The sequence below is a fragment of the Micrasema longulum genome, unplaced genomic scaffold (genome assembly GCF_059751315.1).
Source record: "Micrasema longulum isolate JH-2025_06_02 unplaced genomic scaffold, ASM5975131v1 h1tg000967l, whole genome shotgun sequence".
Lineage (NCBI taxonomy): Eukaryota > Metazoa > Arthropoda > Insecta > Trichoptera > Brachycentridae > Micrasema > Micrasema longulum.
The window spans coordinates 26,860-49,303 of NW_028278158.1; the positions used below are offsets into that span (position 1 = coordinate 26,860).

The 22,444-nt window shown below is 32.8% G+C and overlaps 2 protein-coding genes across 2 annotated transcripts; one reads left to right on the forward strand and one right to left on the reverse strand.

The window, feature by feature from the left end:
• The first annotated feature begins 406 nt into the window (after positions 1 to 406).
• Positions 407 to 9,081, forward strand: LOC148277853 (uncharacterized). The gene is made up of 5 exons (XM_088232284.1): positions 407 to 592; positions 2,975 to 3,286; positions 5,393 to 5,617; positions 6,239 to 6,417; positions 7,931 to 9,081. Exons 1-5 carry the CDS (start codon positions 481 to 483, stop codon positions 8,213 to 8,215), a joined length of 1,113 nt encoding a protein of 370 aa, XP_088088410.1. The 5' UTR covers positions 407 to 480; the 3' UTR covers positions 8,216 to 9,081.
• Positions 9,082 to 12,981: 3,900 nt separating this feature from the next.
• Positions 12,982 to 22,180, reverse strand: eIF3m (eukaryotic translation initiation factor 3 subunit m). The gene is made up of 7 exons (XM_088232283.1): positions 22,048 to 22,180; positions 21,533 to 21,712; positions 18,073 to 18,167; positions 17,222 to 17,437; positions 15,715 to 15,980; positions 15,298 to 15,441; positions 12,982 to 13,520 (listed from the first exon to the last, which is right to left on the reverse strand). Exons 1-7 carry the CDS (start codon positions 22,090 to 22,092, stop codon positions 13,306 to 13,308), a joined length of 1,161 nt encoding a protein of 386 aa, XP_088088409.1. The 5' UTR covers positions 22,093 to 22,180; the 3' UTR covers positions 12,982 to 13,305.
• Positions 22,181 to 22,444: the final 264 nt, after the last annotated feature.

Sequence of the window (22,444 nt, forward strand, 5' to 3'; positions counted from 1 at the left end):
TTATTTATTCTCATTTTAGAAAATGACTATTATAATAGTGGGTTATTTACGACTCGTTGAAAATGGTTCAAAAAATTTAATCATTAAAATTTGCCATTTTTGTCGTGTTTAATTGAATAATTGTAATGTGCGATTGAATTCTTTTAATGATGGCATAATTGCTAGCGTATTACATACATTTTTTTGTAATACGCTACTTTCTTTGAATCGTTTTTTATATATTAAAATATCAAAAAGATTAGCTGAATCTAGCGTTTCTTTAACACATTAACGTAGTATTTTTTTAGCAAATAAGTCCTAAAATAATTAAATAAATTTTTTGAAGTTAGTTTTTGCTCTCCTGCGAAATAAACATACCACAGTTTTTCTTCTGGAGGTGCGATTTTTGTCGTCGTTACTCTACCATGTTTTTCAAAAATACATTTTTTCTAATAGACTAACCTAAATATATTTTTGTTTCAGGTGTCAGCCGGTCAGCACATGCAACTCAGCGGAGAGCTGGGCACTGGACACGTGTCTGTAGCCTCCCACCAGGGGATGTTCTTTGGCCAGCAAGGAGCCAACTCACCGCACCACCATCACCAGAACCCCGGTAAGGAACTTGCCGACAGTTTGCTGCCCAACTATATACTTGGTTACACCATCTTGCGTACATATGTCCAAATATTCGTATGTGAATTCAACCCTCATCTTAGAGATTGTTAAAATACATATCTGTATGCGAGAGGTAAACCACAATATCTCAAAAAATCCAACTTTTCAGGAGAGACAAATTAGTAAATGTTTATGCTCTAAACATCTGATATATTTTTGTTTTCTAAAATTCATTAATTTTTATTTGTTACCATAATGTTTTTTTCTCAGTTTTTAGATTTTTTTAATGCTCCAAATGGAGATACATTTGTTTAGCCCTAAATTAATATCCTTATCAAATGCTGTTTGGGAAAACAACAGTAAATCCAAAGGACATTTTTTTTCTAGGATAGAAATAATCACTTTTATACAAACAAACAAACCTTCACGCTGTTTCCCCGTAGGGGTAGGCAAAGAAGATAGAACGCCAACACTCTATCTTGGCATACATACCTCGCTTCCTCTACATTCATACATCTTCTCATGCTCGCACGCCGATTATTCCTATTTTTGACATATCCATCTTCAAGTATTTGATGGACTTGATCGTGCCATGTCTTTTTCGGTCTTCCTCGTGTTCTGCATCCATCAACGTTTGCATCGTAGATCCTTTTAGCCGTTCTTTCGCTGTCAATTCACTCTACATGTCCCAACCAACGCAGCACCCCTTTCTTGATTCTGTCGATAATGCATGTCTCAGCCTTACACACATCACGGATCTAGACATTTGTGCACCTATCATACACCGTTTTACCACACATTCGCCCGAGGGATCGCATTATACCTACTTTCATATTTTCTACGGCCGCGAGAGCGGTTCTTCTGACAAACCGCAGATATATTCAATAAATATATTGTGGATGATTGGTCTGTTGAACAGCCTATCAAGAAAGATGTAATGTTTTCATGCTAGGATTACTTAGACTCTTCCTCTATAACTATGTAACGTAATGTGCACTGGTGATTTAGTTGTCTCTGTTTTTTATTGTTTTTATAAACTACATGTTTATACGTCTGTACCTTTAAATTTTCTATGATGCACAATTTTTTTATCAAAAAATAAATCTATGTAATTGGCAGGTGTGCTGTAGTAATGTACATGTAAATTTTAAATAAATAAATAAATGAATTATTATATATCCTAATTTTTATCATTTTTCTTTTGTCACAATACAAGAAATTCTTGGCTAGTCAGTACCAGAAACAAACCACATATTATATTTTTAAAAAGCTCTTGTTTTCTGATTTTTCATGTTCTGTTCACTGTTGCTTCTTTGTCAAGGTGTAATTTATTAAGGAACAGACGTGTTCCGAAACCGGCCGGCATATAAAAGAAAATAATAAAAATAATAAAAAAAAAGAAAATAAAAATAAAATATGAATTTCAATATCTATTTAACTTATTTATTTTTATTCCAGCAGTTGTTCCTATCACCATGCCGCGGTCGCGTCTTTTCACACCGTACTCCCGTTTCATGTTAACATTTATGCCAAATTGTGTTATAATGTTGTTGAAAATTTAAATATAATTTTCGTGGATAGATCTGTGTATGAATAATTCAGCGTCTGTGTCGTAAACACCTTACTATTATGCAAATTTTTATGGCACAAATCGGTACAGAAAGATTTCATAACACGGTTAATTAACTGTATTTTGTCGATTACCGATTTAGTTCGTAATGAATTATTTTGTATTTTTCACCTATCATCTGCGATTGTGATGGAATCTCCCTGAGATTCTATCAAAATTATCATTTACTTATAGCAGTATTATTTCTCATGTATTTTTGCAACACGGTTGGTATTATAATTATTAAAATCGACCCATCGAAATGTTGATAATTTGGATGACAATATTGTAAATTGTAAACTGGTGTAAGAAATGTGCGACTCCGTGGTGTATTGGTTAAGACGCTTGACTCACACACGGAAGGTTCCGGGTTCGATTCCCGGAGAGAACACAAAAATTAATTGCTGTTTTTCTCAAGCCCGGGTGTGCTGTGCAACTGTAATTCGGGGTTCTGGTCTGCTGTTGTGTATTAAAAAAAAAACAATTATTGACAGTATATTTGGATTAGTGAATTCAAAAGCTATTTTTAAGTAGATATAGTATAAAGTGAGCGATGCGTGGTGTGATTCAAAGCGACTGATGCGCGACGTCGAATTTACTTACTTTCTATATTTCTAGTTGCGTGACAGAGAGTCAAATTTGATAAAACAATAAAACCAAAACATTAATGAATAAGGAATTGAAAAAAATAAGCAAGTAATTAAATAAAATACAAATAACTATAGTGAAAGTTATAAATAATTATGGGATAATTATTTGCTGTGATTTCAGCACAAGGAAATGGGGACTCCTACACGGTGTCCCAGTCCCAGACCATCAACTTCACGCAGCAGAGCTTGCGGCAGCGCCAGCAAGCGCCCCCGGGCGGCGCCGCCCCCGGGCCCCCCATGGGCGTGGGGGTGGGGGGCATGACGCGCGAGCACCACGCCAAGATGATGCAGCAGCAACAGCAGCAGATGCTGCGCGCGCAACAGCAGCTGCGGCCGCCCCCGCCCGAGTACAAGGCCTCGCAACTTCCCCAGCAGACCCGCTTCCAGCAGCCCAACATAAGGAGGGCTATGAACCAGCCCATTCCTCCCTCAGGTCCATATACTTTCCTTTAATTTGTTAACTTTTCATTTATTTTTGAGTATGATCACGAGTATTGCAATTATGAACTACACATGAGTCGTTCATCTTTCATTTACAAGTAAAATGGACTGCTTCCAGGATGAATGTTATGAAATAATAAGGATTTCCACAAGTACGGAAAGAGAAGTGGAGGTGAATTCAGGCTTTTTAAGTAAGGTGAGATTGACTGGAACTCAAAACAACCTTTACTATGGTTTGTACTTCGCTACTAAGGTTTAAAAATGTTTAATGACTTTCTAAAAAGTCCCGGGGAAGCCGGAAGCAAAATGCGTTGTATAAATTAAGGATAAGTAATATGTATGTCGCCACCAAATAGTTAAATTAGCCACTCAACAGAGCGGCTAGACTGTTCATTAAATGCCGGCATTCAACTGAATGGCCAGGTCGTTTGTTGAATAAATTAATACAACTTATTTATTTATTTATTTTTACACTTTATATATAAATATACAATTTATACTCGTATACATGTAAGGGCGGGCATATTGGCTTAAGGCAATTTATTCCTACCTACCCAAATCGCTTAGTTTGAGAAAATTGCAAATACATGGATATATTTTAACAAAATCTTATAATTTTATACAACAATTTTAAAGACAAATTTACTTAAAAATTTACACTTGTAATTTTGTACAAAAATTAAAAACAAAGATTAACTTAAAGATTTACACGATGGATGGAAAGAAGGAGAAAAGAACAACTCAAACATTTAGATAGTGACATTTCGATCTTGATTTAAATGTAAATAAAGAAGGGGACGTCTCTAACATTAGGGGGTAGATTATTCCACAATCGAGCAGTTACTACTGTGAAAGAGAAGGCAAGAAAATTTGAGCGGTGAATAACTCATCGTTCAACGCGTTGGCCGGTTGAAAGCTATCCTTTTGAAAACGGCCGAACCAGAAGCCACCGGGTTAGGTTAGTTTTTTATTATTTTTATACACATGTTTTTAAATGCATGTATACTAATGTCACCTTGTCAGGGTTTGCATAAATTGATGCATGTCAACAATATTCATTTTGTATTTTTGAGCATAATTTCAGAAAAGTTATTAAAATTTAATACACAAACCATCAAAACAGTCTCAACTACTAGCAAGAAAAACATTACACATATTTGACCAGCTGCAATGAGCATGCAAAACATTGTAGCATATAAATCTATTAATTTATTAATAAACCATACTTGCAATTTTCTTTGTTCATTTTATATGATTTAGTTAATTTCACTTCACAGGAAAACTTTAATCAATAAAACATAAATAAGATTGAATCTTCTTTCTAAATTCTCATGATATCGGTACATAATCAGAAATATGCGACATTAGCTTTTATAACCATAGCATTTCTATTGGGTTTTTGTTTGAAAAAAATCCCTCTTATTATTTAACTTCGAACATTGTATAAAACAACTATAAAACATCCAAATGTGATTGGAATTTACTAAATTTATTAAGTTATACTTGTTAATTTAAATTGTGACCTCTTGATAGTGTCACTGTTGGTTTGAATCCCGCTCGGTAAAAAATGGGAATCAAGTTGTGGTAACAGCTGTTTTTTCTAATTTTCTAAACCACTCATTTATGAATAACAGAAAATGGCCTCAAAATTTAAATATTTCGGTAAATCAAAAGAACACATGTTTTTAAAAATCGTTGATTGATTATTTTTTTTTAATTGCATTCTTACGACTTACTAATTTAAAAAAAATTCCATTTTGTGGTCATTTTTAATGAGTTGTAAAAAACTTACTATTAGAAATTGGAAATTGAGTTTTGGTAGAGCGGGGATTGAACCTCGGACCTTTTGATCCATGAGTCTGCGACACTAGCCACGATGCCCCTGCCAGGTTAATGTTCCCGGTTTTATCGGTTGTTTTTTTATTTTTACACTCTGTCTTCTTCTGGATTCCATCTCCAGTATTGGTTTGCGGCAAATTGTTTCTCCTTTGTTAATTTCAGTCCTCAGTGGCTCTTTTCAACTGTCCATATGTAGTTTATATTTTTTGTTGCCTGTCTATGTTTTAAATTCACACAATATTTTTGTGTACCCTTCCAGTGGGTCCAATGATGCGAGGAGCTGGGGGTATAGTGTATGGTGGAGGGGGCAGGTACATTGCTCCTGGAAGCGGAGTCGGGGGACCTCCTGACTGGAGACAGCAGCTCGTCATGCAACAACAACAGCAGCAGCAGCAACAGCAACATCAGCAGCACCAGCAAGCGGCGCAAGGGCAGTTTGTCAGGCATCCCAACATGACTGCATTCTCACATCAACATCATCAAGGTAAGGAATCCTACTATATGTCATTGAAAAAATGTGTCACAGTAAATAAAACGCATTCTGATATATTAAAAGGCGAACAAAGGTTCTACAGTATTTAGACAGATAGCGGTGCACTTATGATTGTATCATGAACTTTATCATAACATCGACAGTGTTCAGGATAAAGGCTTCAAACTGCGATTCTTGAAAAAGCGATTTCATTATTTGAAATGTGTTTCGAACCAATTGCTCAGGTCTTATACATGTTTTAAGTCTCCAGTCTAGTTCAAATCCTTTTGCTAGAATGGATATAAAACCTACGTAATTGGTTTAAAACACATTTGTAATAATGAAATCGCTTTTCCCAGATTCATCGTTTGAAACCTTTGTCCAGAACACGGTCGATATCACCATTTCAGTTGTGAAAAGAACTGAGCCATTATTATGGTAAGTAAAACGGACGGAAAAAATCTAAATATTCAATTTATAATATTTTTTTTGCACCACAACAGGCCAGGAGGCCCAATTACAGTGGTGAATTACATTGACTATTGTCTTGAGAAAAATTATGTACAAGTAAATAAAAAATACTTCTTTCTGTCGTAGTACCTACATTATTCATCATCGGAATTCTTTTTTTAGGTGGTTTTCCAATGGGCGGTGCTGCAAGCATGCAACAGCAACAACTTCAGCAGCAGCAACAGCAACTTCTCCGCTCCCAACAACAGCAACAGCAGTTGCTGGCCGCTCAGCAACACCCCCACCAAATACCTCCGCATATCATAGCACAGCAAAACCAAGCAATGTCTATGCAGGGACAGGTAACTCCCGAATATTAATATAAACATTTTAGTTTGGAGCGCATGGTTTTACAATTGAAGGGTTCACGGCAAAAACTGGATCATTAACAAATAATTCATTTTACAGGAGAGCAAAAATAATAAATAAATAAAAATCTTGTTTGTGGGAAACTGGATTAATTAATTTTATCAAATAGGTTTTTAATTAATGTAAAATTTTTTTTTTTGCACACAATCCTGTGATTTCTGTAAAAAACAAATAAAAATATCCACATTTTATTTTAAGAAACTCCTTTATTAAACAGACAAAAACGAGCTTATACGTATTGACAAACGCATTGGCCAACGTACAGAGGGGGCTATTTGTGGCTGGCAGAGCTGGCGCATGAGCTGGTGCGCGATCCATCTGCTGTCTGTTTTTTAGCACAGATCAAAAGGGGCTGGCTGAATGCTTCTCAACGAGTCCTTATATTGGCCCAGCTTTTCAGAGAATCTGCACATTGACCTGCACTGACAGATACTGAACAACCCGCCAACGTGTGGGCAATTCAGCGATTTCGTTGCTAATACAGGCGCCAGCGTACTGGTCAAAGTATAAGCCAGCATGAAGAGCCGTCTTAAGAGCGACAGTCACATTTTTTACTGGGTTTTTGTTAGCCGTGACTCAGTATGTTTGGAACGAGGAGCCACGTTTTGTTAGTTTAGAATATTTAATTCAATTGAACTCAATCAGAAGAAAATAATGGTATCAATATCTTGAAAATCAAAAAAAAATCAATAATTCTGAATGTGCCATGTACCTTTCGATTTGGTTACTACCTACAAATGATTCATATCGGTTGTTAGGTCGTGTTATTGATTTGACCTCCACTTCAGAAATCTGGTGACAGGATAAATGTTTATTATTCAAATCCTGTTACATTTTGAATTATTAATTAAACATATTATGATGATCTTCTATAGATGGCAAAAGACATAACAAAGTTAAAAGGGTTGTTTTGGTTTTACCTTGGCACAATTTTCTTATTTCTTCATAAAATATTTTATTTACCTAATTTGAAATTTAACAAATTTTCAAAGCCCTTCTTACGATCAGTATTTTTTTATTTTGCACCGCAACAGACTAGGAGTCTTGATAACAGTGCTGAACAGCGCAGAATACACAGGCTTGAAAAAATTAACATAAAAATTTTTGAGTTCTCATCTGGAACCTAGAAAGTCAAGCGTCTTAACCACTACACCACAGAGGCCGCCATATATTTGTTTTAAAGGTGGTTTTACACTGCAATACTTCAAAGTCCTTAAGCTGAAGCATAATACTGATCACCTTACTTCCATATAACATATGATCGAGATACGCTGCATTTGGTATACCAATAACGATGATTTTCAAATAAATTATGCTTTTCTTAGCAGATCTATTTTTGCTCTAGAAAATAACATTATTTTAATACTCTTGAATTGAATTAGAATACACATTTTTTTTAAATGTAAGTTATATTATGCAATTCATTATTATATTATTTATTTACAGATGCAAAATATTCACATGAACCAGTCCCAGAGTATGTCCATACACCAGAACAATGGAATGGGGAACCAAGGAATGCCCGCCAATGGTCCTGGGTCTGTCAGCCATTTCCCTTCGTTGCATAATCCTTCGGCTAACAACGTCTCCTCTTCCTTCCCCGGACAACCTGCAGACTTCAATTTGGACTTCCTGGAAAATATACAACCAGGAGACTCCAACTTTACAGCTCAGGAGTTGCTTAATTCTCTGGACAATGATCCTGGATTTAACCTTCAGGATATTTTGTAGGAAGAGCTTCTCCAACTACTGCCATAAGTACAATATCAATTCAACTTGTTTGTTTCATCAAATATTGGACGACTTACCAAGGGAAAGATAAATGACGATTGATTTACTTCTAAAAATTATATTCTATCGGTGATACAACTTCAAATATCTCCTGTAGATTGAATTTTTTGGGTTATCGCGCCGTGTATTGTTTGCACTCTTTGTTGATATTTCAGATCGCATTTCAGCATCCATAGTCTGGGTTGATGTTAGTTAATGATGGTCGCTGCAGAAAATCTCAATCTGAATCTGAACTGCCGTGAAAATCCTAGAAATTTAATCCATAAGTTTTACGAAAACTTAATATCTCCTAATGCTTTTTACGGGAGTGTTATCTTGTATAACTTAAAGATATGTTTTTAGACAGTTTTTTTTAAACAATTTAAAACTATAAATGACATTGATTTGTTTTTTGAGTTCAGCTAAAAATGAATATTGTGTACTTTCAGAATTTGACAATTAGCTCAACTCTAAAAATGAGATTATCGATTATCACTATTGGTTTTATATATAAATATGTAATCTGGATGATATTCAAATTAATTTTATTTTTCTACAGGTTCCAAAAACATTAAAATTTTCATCCTATTTATGTAGTTTCTTTTTATAGATTTAAATTGCCAACATAAAATGCCTTTGATATTTTATTTTTCTTTAGCGAGAGTCCGGTCCGAATGATGAAAATTGTACTTATGGTGATAATTGGTTGAGATTTAATATATTCAAAAGTGATATTTATACATGCAATGATTAATCCAAATATACAAAGAAACATGTTGATGTTATATGAAAGAACTATAAGTGTTTCCACAATAAATTAAGAAAAATATTCTAAATTCAGTGTTTAGTCAAGAGTATTTTTATCTCCACTGTTTCGGAGACTGCACCATTTAATTTAAAAGAACATTAATTTAGATATAAAACGTAATTATCTAAAGTAGTGCAATCCTGGATAAGACAAAATTAATAACTAAATTTAATATCAATTAGATGATTTAGTCTGATTTTGAAATAATTATGTAGGTATATAGAACAAACAAAGATGCTTTTAAAATTTTACTTTTCAGGGGGTAATTTCAACACATTATGTATATAATCTTTGGGAAAAATAAAGTGAATTTTATAAATAATAGAAAATTAATTCAGGATTTAATAACAATGTGTTAATTTGGCAATAACTTTAAAGTTAAATGAATTACTAACTCATGTTTTTGGGAAAAAAAACATTTTAAAATTGTATAGTTTTGCAAAAATATGTTACTTCATTGAATATTGAATGAAATCAATATAGTCTGTTTTCAGCTACTCCAGCAACAAGTGTATTTTTATAATGGCTGTTTTCTGCATACAAAAAACAAGACTAATCATTTTATTTGCATTTGCGGACCAATATACATTTATTTTGTCACTTAAATTTATTTTTTTTGTTAGCAATATGTTTTTTCAACTCTGCTAACTAAAATAATATAGCTAAAACAATTAAGAAAATAAATATTTGTACTTTAAAGTTATTTTATTCTAAAGGATAAAAAACATTTAGATGGGTAGAAATTTACATTTATAATGAAATGAGAATATTTTGTTATGCAGTTGTTACATACAAATTAAAGTTGCCACCGAAAAACTGTGGTCTGAATTTGACTGCTAAGTAAAACTCCAAAAAGTATAAGCTAGTAGTAATTTGTAATATATTATAACACATGGACCACTATTCTAGGCTAACAAACAGCCAGTATGTACATACATAAATATATTCATATTAAACAGACCATTGCAAAATGTTATTTCAATTCGTAAAATAACTTGTACATAAGAAATTGCATGACCCGTTGTTTAGATTTATGCTCGAACCATTTTGTCGAGTCCCATTTTACAGATTTTGTATCCTCGACTTGTTGCGATATTTTTTTTATGAAATAATTTATTACCTAGACAAAGAGTTGGAAAGAAACATATGTCGTAACAAATTGATGCTTTGTAAAATGTTATTCCACATATTGCCAATTAGTTGACGAAGTGAACAAAGTGTTTTTTGTATTTGTAAAATATTGTTATTTTGTAAATTTATTTGAGCCAGTCAGATCATAAAAGATTCCTTGTGTAGTGAAACGATAAGAGGTGAATTCGCCGCCTCGATTTATTCCTAAGTAATAATAATTATAAGCCTCATATCCTTGAATATTAGAAAATATTTAATCTATTAATCATAATCTATCGCTCTCAGTGTTCTATCGAACATATTCCTTTTGGTGTAAATTGTGTCCTAGTTACTATAGTTTATTTATTTATTTAAATAATCTAGCATTATTCTTATATTACTCGAAGATGTGTTCAGTCTCTTATATTATCAATGTAGTAATTCTTTCTCTTTGTATAACTTCCGCTGTAGAAAATCTATCTCATTCCATTTATTTTTAAATAAAATGTGTGATCGCGCTAAATATTGTGATATTCTGTTTTCTTTATTCCAAATTTATTATGTGACAGAATTTCACAAGTGTGAAATCACTTGTCCTCCAAAGTACATCTGTATGCTGTCAATAGCAAAATTATAACGTAACATTTGTAGATAATATTTTTCGTAAATAATAAAAATATATATCATGTTCATTTACAAAAGTATCAATAAAAATATGTATTAAGATCGTTCACTTTTTTTATCAACACAATGTTACATGCGAATTAAATTTGTACATGTGAATTTTTTATACATTTACAATTTAAATGCATTTGTACATATTATAAAAATATTTAGAAAATCACATTTTACCATGAAATATTTTACGCTCACTGCATTCAGAGTGATTAGTTCAAATTTACCATGATGTGGCGATTCACGGCCTTAATAGTTACCTCAGAAGTAATGCTCTCTGACAATTTAACACATACATAGTAAAATAATAATACATACAGGTATTGCTAAATTACCGGTCACAGTCGTTATTTCTCTCAGAGAATATTATTTTTAATCAGGAAGGAAGCAATTCATATTTTATTTTACACAAGCCAATGAAAAATTGGTGTAATTTTACTGATTGTGTTACGTATACATATGATTTACTTAAAAAACACATTTAATTCTGTTAAAATTCTGAAATTAAAAGTAAAAATCGGCCATTAATCTTCCTTTCTCTCTAATAAATATGTTATATTTAGGATGCAAGAGTGCAAATATCTATATATAATCTAAACAATTATTATAGTTGGTATTCCTGGCCACAGTTAACGACCGCAGTATATTTTTTGTATTAAATGCATTGAAAAATTTAATTCCTAATTAAATTCCTTCAGGTTTTCACGTGACCACACAAAACAAAGATGTAAAAATTAATTCTTATGATAAATATAATATTTATTATGAAATAAGGTGCATTATTTTATAATTCGCTACTAGTATTTATTATTCCTATTTTTTCATATGGCGTTTTATAATTATGCTGCAGTTACTTAGATTTTTATAAAAAAAAAACTCCATTAATATTATTTTATTTAGTTTATTTTAAAGAATTCCATATTTCAACAGCTTTGTGACTACATATTATAGTAATGAGAATATTCTAAGTAACATAATTTGAAACAGACCCAAATTAATCAATTTTCCATATTGTAAAAATAAAAATTATTCTGTTGTGTTGGTATTTACAATTACAATTGGTATATTTGGCAAATTTGTGATTCAGCTGTTTTTGTAATAATTTATTCTAAGTCAAACTGACCCACATAATTTTTGAGTGTTTAATTTGTTTTTTGGATTTATTAATGAATTTGGAATATGTTGAGGGGACCAAGCCTGCGTTATTCACCTGGTGTAAACAATTAACAAAATACTTTTGATAAATTCAGTATTGCAAAAAAAAAAAATCATATAAAATATTGTATATGTATAGTCACATACCAATTAAGCTGTTTTATATTCCTTTAAATGGCATTTATTGTAGATATTCCTTGTATTTTATTCTACTGTATACATAATATACATATATTTGTAGGAATTTTTGGAAAATGTTGATAATATTACAAAGTTGCACAGTTATAAATTAGACATTTAAAAATGATAAGAGTATGGGTTTTAGCTTTGTCAATATAGTTATGACAGATTTATCATAATTCTTTTGCGATTACAATGTACAATACACAATATTATTATTATTATCTTAAGTGGAAATTGTATTGTTAAAATATTCAATCTTTATGAGAAACGGTTGAGGCCAAGTATAGAAATAAATTGTTTCCACAACCTTAACTGTGTATTTATTTTCAGAAAATATGATGACTAAAATATACTTATTTAGAAAGATTCAGAAGAATTACTTGTATCGAGTGTGTTTACTTTTGAACCGTTTGCAATTATGAATGAACTCTTATTTTATTTTGTATCATAACAACCAAGAAGCAATAACTGCTGCGGTGATCAGCACAGAATACCCAGGTTTGAGAAATATTACATTTGACTATTTGTCATCACACTGAAAATCAAAAGATTTGTTCACGAGGCAAATGTCTTAGAAAAATAAAGGTAGCTATGTTCCATTTTTATTAAATTTCACTTTTTAACACTTCACTAAAAATAATTGTGTAATAAAAAACATTGGTGTTTTTTTTACCAATTTAGAAATTGCACTACTTTGGATGTAACAACTCCATTTATCCTTTACTAATAATTTACCCTTTTGTTAAATCGAATTCTGTTATTAGAATATTCTGTATTCTAAAATAAAACAATAAAATGTTTAAATAATTTTTATATTTACCATAAAAAAAACTCATACAATTCAGTATAAAAGTAATGATAACCTGTATGGATCCCATATAAAAAGGTCAAATAATTTTATCATTTCGAAAATAAATTTTATGTAAACAGGAAACCAAAATTAAAGGGGTTATCCAGTGGAATATAGGAATTTGGGGAGACCCTAACGTACTTTAAAAGAATGATTTTAAGTTTTAAAGAATAAATTTATACAGGATTATGTTAATTCCCATATTATTAGGAAACTGTTTGAGTTGGAACATGGACAGGAGTATATTGAACTAATAAAGGGAGGTATGTCTTATACTTTTTGTTGTTGAGCGACCAGTTCTTGTTGTGCAGCAGAGACATTCTTCATTCCTTCTTGTATGGAGTTCAGGTTTGTCTTCCATAAATAGAGCAAGTTTCTCAGCTGCTGCCACTGAGCTTTACCGAATGTTCTGTGCATTGTGCTAGATACATGGACCTTCTTATTTGCTTCATCCATCCTCGCTCTGACAAGTTTTGTCTTCAAAACTGCAAAATCAAAATATAACATTGGGAACCTACGAAAACTATACTACATATTTATGTATTCTAATTTTAGAAGAATGATAAATTTCAACGTTTGCTAGATATATTTTCAGATATATATATTTTTTACGAAAGAAACACAATTTTCGTCGATATAAATATGTTAGTTTACATTAAATTTTTATTTATTGATAATCAATAATAATGGTGCAATATCATCAATAAAATCAACAAAATAAACATTACATAAAAAAATTAAGCCGCAATGTAACGGGAAGTACTATCCTAAAATGTTAACATTATTAATTTCTTCTAAAAAAGATCAAGAATCAAGAGATTACGATGAAAATTAAAAAAAGTTTTTATCTTATATTTAAATGCTAAAATGTGGATGGTATTTTTTTTCAACCCCAAATTCATATTCCATAATCACATCATATTAACACATTGTCGTCGGGACACGGCATTTGCCGTTTTTCGCGGACTGTCGGTCAACAGCGGGACACGGCAAATGCCGTTTTTGTCGACTGTCGGTTGTTGGCGGGAAACGGCATTAAACGGGTTTGTTATCAGCGTGAAATAAAACGCCTTGAAGGGTGATTTGCTACCTGGGGTGCTAGGCGACAGTCTGTCGACGTTATTTGAGATGCCTTGTCCGGATTGGCTAGTGTGCCACTTGTAAAGGCGTCGCCAGAAATCTAGAGTTTTATGCGATCTCAATCTCCAGTTTAGTTTGAGTCATTTCACGTATTGGACTATTTTTCATACCGCTCGCACTGTTTTGTTTACTGTTTGGTATTTTCTTATTTGAATATATTAGCATTGTATAGGACGTTACCCCTACAAAAATGTCTTTACAAGCCAATGATAGTGACGATGAAGTGTATGCCGACAATTTATCTAATTGTTCATGGAATGATGACATTGAAGAGTTGTCAGACAAAGAACCGAGTGATGATGAACAAATACCAAGACCTAGAACGTTTCACCGTCGCACTATTGAAAGTGATTCTGATTCGGAGACGAACTCAGATGAGGATGTGGACGAGTGGTCATCGTTTGATAATCCTCCAGTTCTGGAATCGTTTTTAGGCCGCCGCGGTTTGAATTCAAATGTCCATTGTCCTCAAACTGTAAGTGATTTTATAGAGTTATTTATCGGTGATGATTTGTTTGAATATTTTATAAACGAATCTAATAGATATTACCACCAAAACTCACATAATTACAAATTATATAAAAAATCGGGAAAGTGGAAAAATATTACTTTGAAAGAAATGAAAAAGTTTTTGGGGCTGATTATTTTGATGGGACAAGTTCGAAAGGATATAAGGGACGAGTACTGGTCTACTGAACCAACAACCGAAACTCCTTATTTTGCTAAAACGATGTCCAGAGACCGGTTTCGGCAGATATGGAAAGCGTGGCATTTTTCTAACAATGAAGAAATCATAGATAGTTCCGACCGATTATGCAAAGTAAAACCAATTATTGACCACTTTTTACCTAAATTTATTTATTTTTGATGATCAAATGTCAAATATGATTTCTTTGAAAATTTCGATCGAAAATATTATTTGGTTTAGAAATTGTGTCAATTTTAAGAAAGCGATATATTTTTGCGCTAATCGCGAAAAACACCCGCTATAGGCTAGAGTCTATTGTTCGAAGCGCCCGACTACAATGTGTTAACTTCAGAGTCGGAACATTAATGTTTTGCAAGAAAAATAAGGGGTTGTGAGAGACTAAACAAAATATTTTATGTGTAATTTAGATCTACCTTCAATAATGAATGATTCTACATCTTCTTCTTGAATCTGAAGTTCACTTTGAATTAGGTCAAACGACATCTCTGGGTTGCTTTCAGCCAGCTGCATGAAGGACAATAATCTCATCTTTTTCATATTTTGTTCATGATTTAGTCCTAAAAATAAATTTGCATTAATTACATTCATTTAAAAAATCCGATAGTTAAAATGCTTTGTTCCGTATGTAAATGTAAAACGATTGTGTTCCGAAACTTATCAGCATTATAAATTTAATTATGTTTGTTGAAAAAAAGTGGAGCTTAAAATGTAAAACCATAAAGTAAGCGCTTTTGATATGAATTAAATTTGATTCTCCTTGGAAGTGAATATTTAGAACGCACGTTACAAATAGAACACTAAAATGGAATTTTACATGAATAAAAGCATACCTTGAGAATGTACAAACTCCTTGTGATTATTGTAAAATGTTTGGTAGCTGGAGAGTTTCTCAGACACAAATATGGAGAGGAGATCGTGAATGAGTTCTCCCTCCAGGAACCTGACAGGCTTCAGGGACAAGAGGGGGTCGAGGAGGAAGGTGTTGGGGTCAGCCAGGGCCGCCACGATACACTTGATGGCGTCTTCCCGGGCATAGGAGGCATTTTCCGAAGTGTATGTGCCGAGCAGCTCAATCATTACTTTGGATGCCAGTTCACTGAAATACAATAAGTCATTATGACACAATAAATTATTTAAAAATGAAAATTTATCTAATGATTTTGATAAAATTATAAATAAAATTACCAATAAAACTTCTTGGTTAAGTTTTACTTTTTTATTATTTTGACCAACAAGCGGTTTCGCCTAAGTAGGCATCTTCAAGACTGGTGAATTGTTTACAGCTTTTATACTATTCTTAACATATTTTGGAGATAAAAAAGTAAAACTAAACCAAGAAGTTTCATTGATAATTTTATCAAAATCATTATCTATGGAGTTTTATCAAGAAATATCAACAACAAGCATCAATATAAGAAAATTTATCTGTTTCACAATAAATTTACAGATTCCCTAATCCACATAGGGCACTGCATTTATATTCCAACAGCGTATCAGCGATCATTTGTAATATAATGTAAACGAAAGTAAGCTTCAGGTCTCCATCCTAAATCTAGGGCTTAATAAATGCAGTAAAAAAACCACCTACGAAATTCAATATTTTAGAATATGATAGAAAATCGGGCCAAGCATGACTAACCTTCTGATCGGAGTGTAAAAGGAAATAGATTTTTATTTTCAAAATTAAAGGTTCTGGTTCTATTTCACAAGTGCAGCATACTGTATTCCTTGTTCCGCTCGAACAATGGAAGATCTTTATAACGCTATATACTTACCCAAAATATAAATATATTTTAAAAAATAATATAAATAAGCAAGAAATTTATTTTGTTTCATTTTTGTACGTAATTATTTGATCCGTATAACATCTTCAACAGATATCAGACAGTCCAGTTTAATAAATATATACACAAATAATTTTAACACATTGACGGACACTTGCGGCATATAGAGGATTGTGGTTTTACACGCAGTATTTTGTATAATGGGAAAAAAATTGTATGTTTTATAAAAATATTCTAACTTAGTCAATGAAAATCAATAATTTTGGGTGTGACACTATCAAGAAGAGAAGTATTCACGATGTGACACAGACAGATAGGCTACATATTACTGCAATAGTAAACAAGGCTTTTTTGTCCCATGTCCCTGAGTAAAAGACGTATGTGTCGTACGAGTGTCATACCACATCTCCTCTAAAACGACGCAGATAGACGTTGTGTTCGTGAATGTGTACATTACTGTGATCTCACTGGGAATTGAAACTGGAAACACCCTGCATGAGGCAAGTGAGGGGCACAAAATGAGGGGGCTTGCCAAATTTAAAAATGAACTAACCTTTGATTATCCTTTAATACTTCATGGAGCAGCCTATAGAGTTTCTGCATCTGCTCCGACGAGGGGGGACAAGCGGAGAATTCTTTCTTGAGTTGGTCCACTCCGCTGAACACTTCTCTCACTTGTCCCACCCGGCGTGCGATGCCTACCACGTGATAGTACACGTGATATCTCAGTGGGGAACTGCTCTCCAGATTCTTGTAGAGCCTCCATAGACTATGGGATATTCATCAAAATTTGAATAAGATTTTACTAGTTTAGTAAAGAAACAATTTTATTAACAAATAGTTGTATAGTTCCTTAGAAAGGGAATGAATCATCATTCCCATCATCAGATGGCTTAATTTCTTATAAATAGGTACCTACTTTCTCGTGAGTCATCATTCCATGTCTGCTCTAGGGTTGGAGCATATGGTGTCCACAAAGAGCTTCCATGCATCTATATCGGCTGCCAGCTCCTGTGCATCCTCCCAAGTTAGGTTTGCGAAGCCGTAGTTCTCTCATACGTTACTATTCTTCCGTCATCCATTCATTCATCGTGACCAAACCATTTCAGTGACAATTTCTTAATCTTATCAATTATACCTGTCTCAGATTTGCACTCTCGCCTGATTTTATCATTTGTAACCCTGTCGTACATTGATTTCCCACACATTGATCTAAAAGACCACATTTTGACCGCTTTTATTTTGCTTTCATCCTTTCCTCTGCCAGTTCCATAAATAAGTGTTGGGACTAAAACCCCGTTGTGCTCTGCCAGTCTAGCTTGGATCGACATATTTTTGTTAATTTATGAAGTGACCGTATTTTTATTAACAAGCAAAAATTATGGACATAAAAATACGACTTACGATTGTAGGGCAACCATTCCCAATTTTTGCCCTGGAGCTTTGGCCAATTTTTCGCTAAAAGCCAGAATTAAATTTTCTCCTCGATCAAGAGATATCTAAAAAAGAACAGTATATTTAAATAATCATTTGAAATTTGTCATGTTTATATGGGTATTGGACTTGTAAATCTTTTGATATTAAAGGTTTAATAATAACACGCATAAATGCAACTGTAGAGACAGCTTATGAATATGAAGGATGTATAATAATTTCATATTATATAGTTTGATATCCGCGAATTATGTAAGGCTTAGAAAAGCATTATTGACATAATCGAGAAAGGAGTTCAGTGTTGGTTTTGAACATGTAGAGCGAAAGAATAGCTAAAAAGATTTATGATATGAATGTTAAAGACCGATAAAGACATGGCATGATTAAATCCAGCAAATACTTGAAGATGGACTTGTCAAAAGTCAGAATAATCAGTGTGTGTGCATAAGAAGGTGTAGAAGAGCAGCAAGTTATGTATGCAAAAGCAGAGTGCTGTGGTATTCTATCCTCTCTGCCTAACCCTATGGGGAAACAGCGTGATGGCTTGGCTTGAAGACAGTTTCACAGAAATATAAATTTTATATATTTTTTTCAGTTATAGAAGTCATGAGCAGACCATATTGCTAATGAGTATATACTTACCCAAAAATAGGGTATTTTCATAAACTGGGGATATGATTTTTAATGTATTCAGTATTTAAAGAATATTTTTACGATTCGAACCATATAACTATCAAAATCTGAAACGAATGTTTTCATTTATAATTTCCTATTTAAAGTTTGATAGAAATAAAACGGCCCGTAACTGGCCAAAAGGGTTGATGACGTCACGCGTGACTTATATATCCTACGTTCACTCAAATCCTATACTGAGATACTCCGACGCGGGCGGTTTGTGGCTTTTTATTTGTTTTTTCTAGTTAAATTTCGTCTTTTCCTTTGTTTTTTTTTGTTTTCATTTATAAACATCCATAGCATTATGACTAAAATTGTTTTTTTACAAGGAAAGTCCGATAACTTGCCCAAAATAGATATAATCATGATGGGTATTTTTTTCTCATCCAATACAAACTTTTTAAGTTCGAGTATAGAAATGTAAAGGCCGTAAGGTAAGCAAATATATAATGTTTGCTTCCAGAATGTATTCATTCAAATAGTTGTATTATTTGCATGTACTATAAATATATTGTTTAGCGTACATTTAAAGCAAAGGGGAAGTAACGTGACTTTGACACAACATAATCCATAAAATACCATTGCTTGTAAACATCTCTGTTGCTCGAGTGCGTGTTAATGCCTTTTTTATTAAATGTGATTTACTTAATACATCAGCTAGGGTAAATTACGGAGACAGTGCTATAGATTACATTCAAGTAAAACGGACGGGTGATATTTGAATGGTAAAAGGTCGAGTCACCCCAGCAGAACTTAAAGTTAGAACCAAATCGTACTCGGTGACGTTGATTTGCGATGAAGTCTAGGAAATAATAGATTCCTGCAAGTGTGAAGACTGTCCAGCATCTCAAGGTCAGTTGCCATTTTGTAAATGCAATAAATTTCACAAATAAATAAGGTAGGTTTTCATACAGCAATTTTTTTGTAATTTTATTTTTTATTCATATAGAAAACCAACAGTTCCACAAATTAAACTAAGTAACATAAGTACAGAAATATAATACAAATATAAACAATAACGTTCAAAGAATAAACTATTTTAGTATTGTAGTACCTGTCAAGCTTTATAAGTGCTAATTTCAGTACCTACTGTTAGTAAATGTTTATAGTCTACAGTCTACACCATAAAATATAGTATTTCGTACTGAACAAGACCTACGGAAAAAAGAATAGTGGTTTGTTTTTTTTAACATCTCGTTTCATAACGTTCAAATGCGTTAAACCACTTTTTCTGCATTTTTTCATTAGGTACTAGGAATGGCGAAAAAAGCTTTATTTTGCGTCTTCACCGTAGTGTTTGTGCACATCGGAATTAAACAGTACTTCTATCTTATAACTAAAGACATTTTATGCGCGTTAATTAGTTAAAACAACAAATTACAACAAAAACAACACGTAGGCTATACAAATTCGTATGAATTTGTTTGAACGGTCAGTCAAATTCGTAACGCGTGACGTCACAAGCCCATACGGCATCCGAATGTTCGTTTTGGCGCCAATTCAAAGTATACGTTTTTAAACCGCTCTGAAAAATTAACGCGTGGACATAAAAAAATAAAAACAGTACAGTTACCATCGTAATTTTTTTTTCAATTTTTTTGCAAAATAAAAAAAAAACGTGAAAATACCCTATTATTTAGTAAATCTTCAATGGAAGAAATCCCAGTGGCGTTATTATTGAACAATATTTTGAGTAGGCATGTCCAAGATTTCAATATTTACTTCTCAAAAAGGTTCATTTTTGAGGTATATAAAATATCCAGCATTTATCATGACTAGGGCTGCCACCTCTCCAGGCTTGACCCGAAGTCTACGGATTTTAATGGTACATATCCGGGCTACGGGTAAGCATCGTATGTCTCTGAGTTTGACAGGGTGGCGAGAGCGAGTGCTGTCAACTGGGCTAGCACTTGGTGAACCTAACTTGCTTTCTTAATTAATTTTCCTTCATATTTCGCATCAGAACATTTGTAGCCAGAGTTTCCGGATCTGAACTGTCACGGTATCAGTATTATGAATTTGAGAATTCTGAATCAAAATAACAATGAAACTTGATCTGAAAAGATCAATAAAAAAGATGTTGCAGAAGCTGTTGAATCACTTCGTTCAAAAAAGGTAGACGAGGATCGGCTTATGAGACTATTATATTGAAGAAAATATTACTGACCATCCGAAACTTATTTAAATAAGTTGAAGGTCACTTCAAATCTTACGAGTTAATTAAAGTAAGTGTTAAATAAAATACGCAATGAAATAAGAGGCATTAATTTAATGTGACAACACTCGCCAAAGCCGAAATAAACTAAAGGTTACAGGTCACGCGGCTGAGTCACAAGCTATTGCACCCGAGTACAGCAGAACGTAATTAGACACATCCTGACCACAGGTTCCGGGTGAGCTGAAGTTTCGGCCAATTTTCGGCCAAAACTAGCCGATACCGAAACCAAAACTTTGCTCGGTCACTGGGAAATATTTCCTCGATTCAGGCAATCTGATTTTTTTAACATTATCATTTGATTCACTACAGATTTAGTTATGGAAATTCACAAATTTCAGAGAAGTACCTAAACTTGCTGGAATTTTTTTCTTGATCTCTAGTAGTTGAGCCTTTAAGGTACGCATTTTTTCTTTTACGGTGAATTTATAGTATTTGTTTAGTTAGTAATAAAATTAATTGAAGCACCTCAATGCGTAAATTTATTTTATTGCTAGAAAGCGAAAGGTGTAAAATATAATAATACAATATTTTTCTTACCGACACCATGATCGAGACAATACTGTTTAGAATAGCATCAATTTCGTCTTCATTTCCGCTTTTAAAGCAGGTGTCACATACTCCCACAATTTTATGTAAGTCATCTTCTATTCCTTTCGCAGACTTTTCTTCTGATATTTCAGCGCCGAGACTTTTGAAGTATTTTCTCAATTCCTGCGCCTAAATAGAAATCGAATATAAATAAGGTTGTAGTAAATAATAAACAATAAAGCATTAAATATATAATTGATAAGAATAACTACAACTTTCTGATGTTTGGAATCAAACATGACATTGTATAGCAAAAAAATTGAAAGGCAAGCTTAAAAAATAGCTATTTTAGTAAGAATTTTAAAATGTTTGTTTTAAAAAATATGTTGTATTTGTTAATACAAAGAAAATCATCCATATGCACAAAACAGAACATTTCGTGGGGGGGTAACATAACCTTAAAATCGGCAAATGTATAATAGTTGCATTTAAATCATACTTATTTGTATTAATGCATTGCGTACCTGATCTTCGAGAGACAGGTCCATAAATACAGCCGGACCCTGCATTTTGTGAATGTATTCCGCACGTTACAAGTATAAAACAAGGGAAACTGACGTTCACTCCACCTTTTAAAATGGCGTTCAACGTGGAAGGAAAAGGAATCTGTTTTATCAATGGACCCAGTATTTTTTTGAAAATCTTTATTACCGACCAAAGTTAAATTCGTTATAGTTGATTTTTAAAACCATAGATGTCTAACTTTTAAGGAATTTAAGGATTGTGAGCTCCCAGAAGCCCGTAAAATATTTTTCTTTATCACACTATTTTTCAAACAGATACTACCTACTACACTATTTTTTTTACATAATAATAAGTAGTTTCTACCAGCGCAGGGCAATAAACTATTTTTTAAAAATT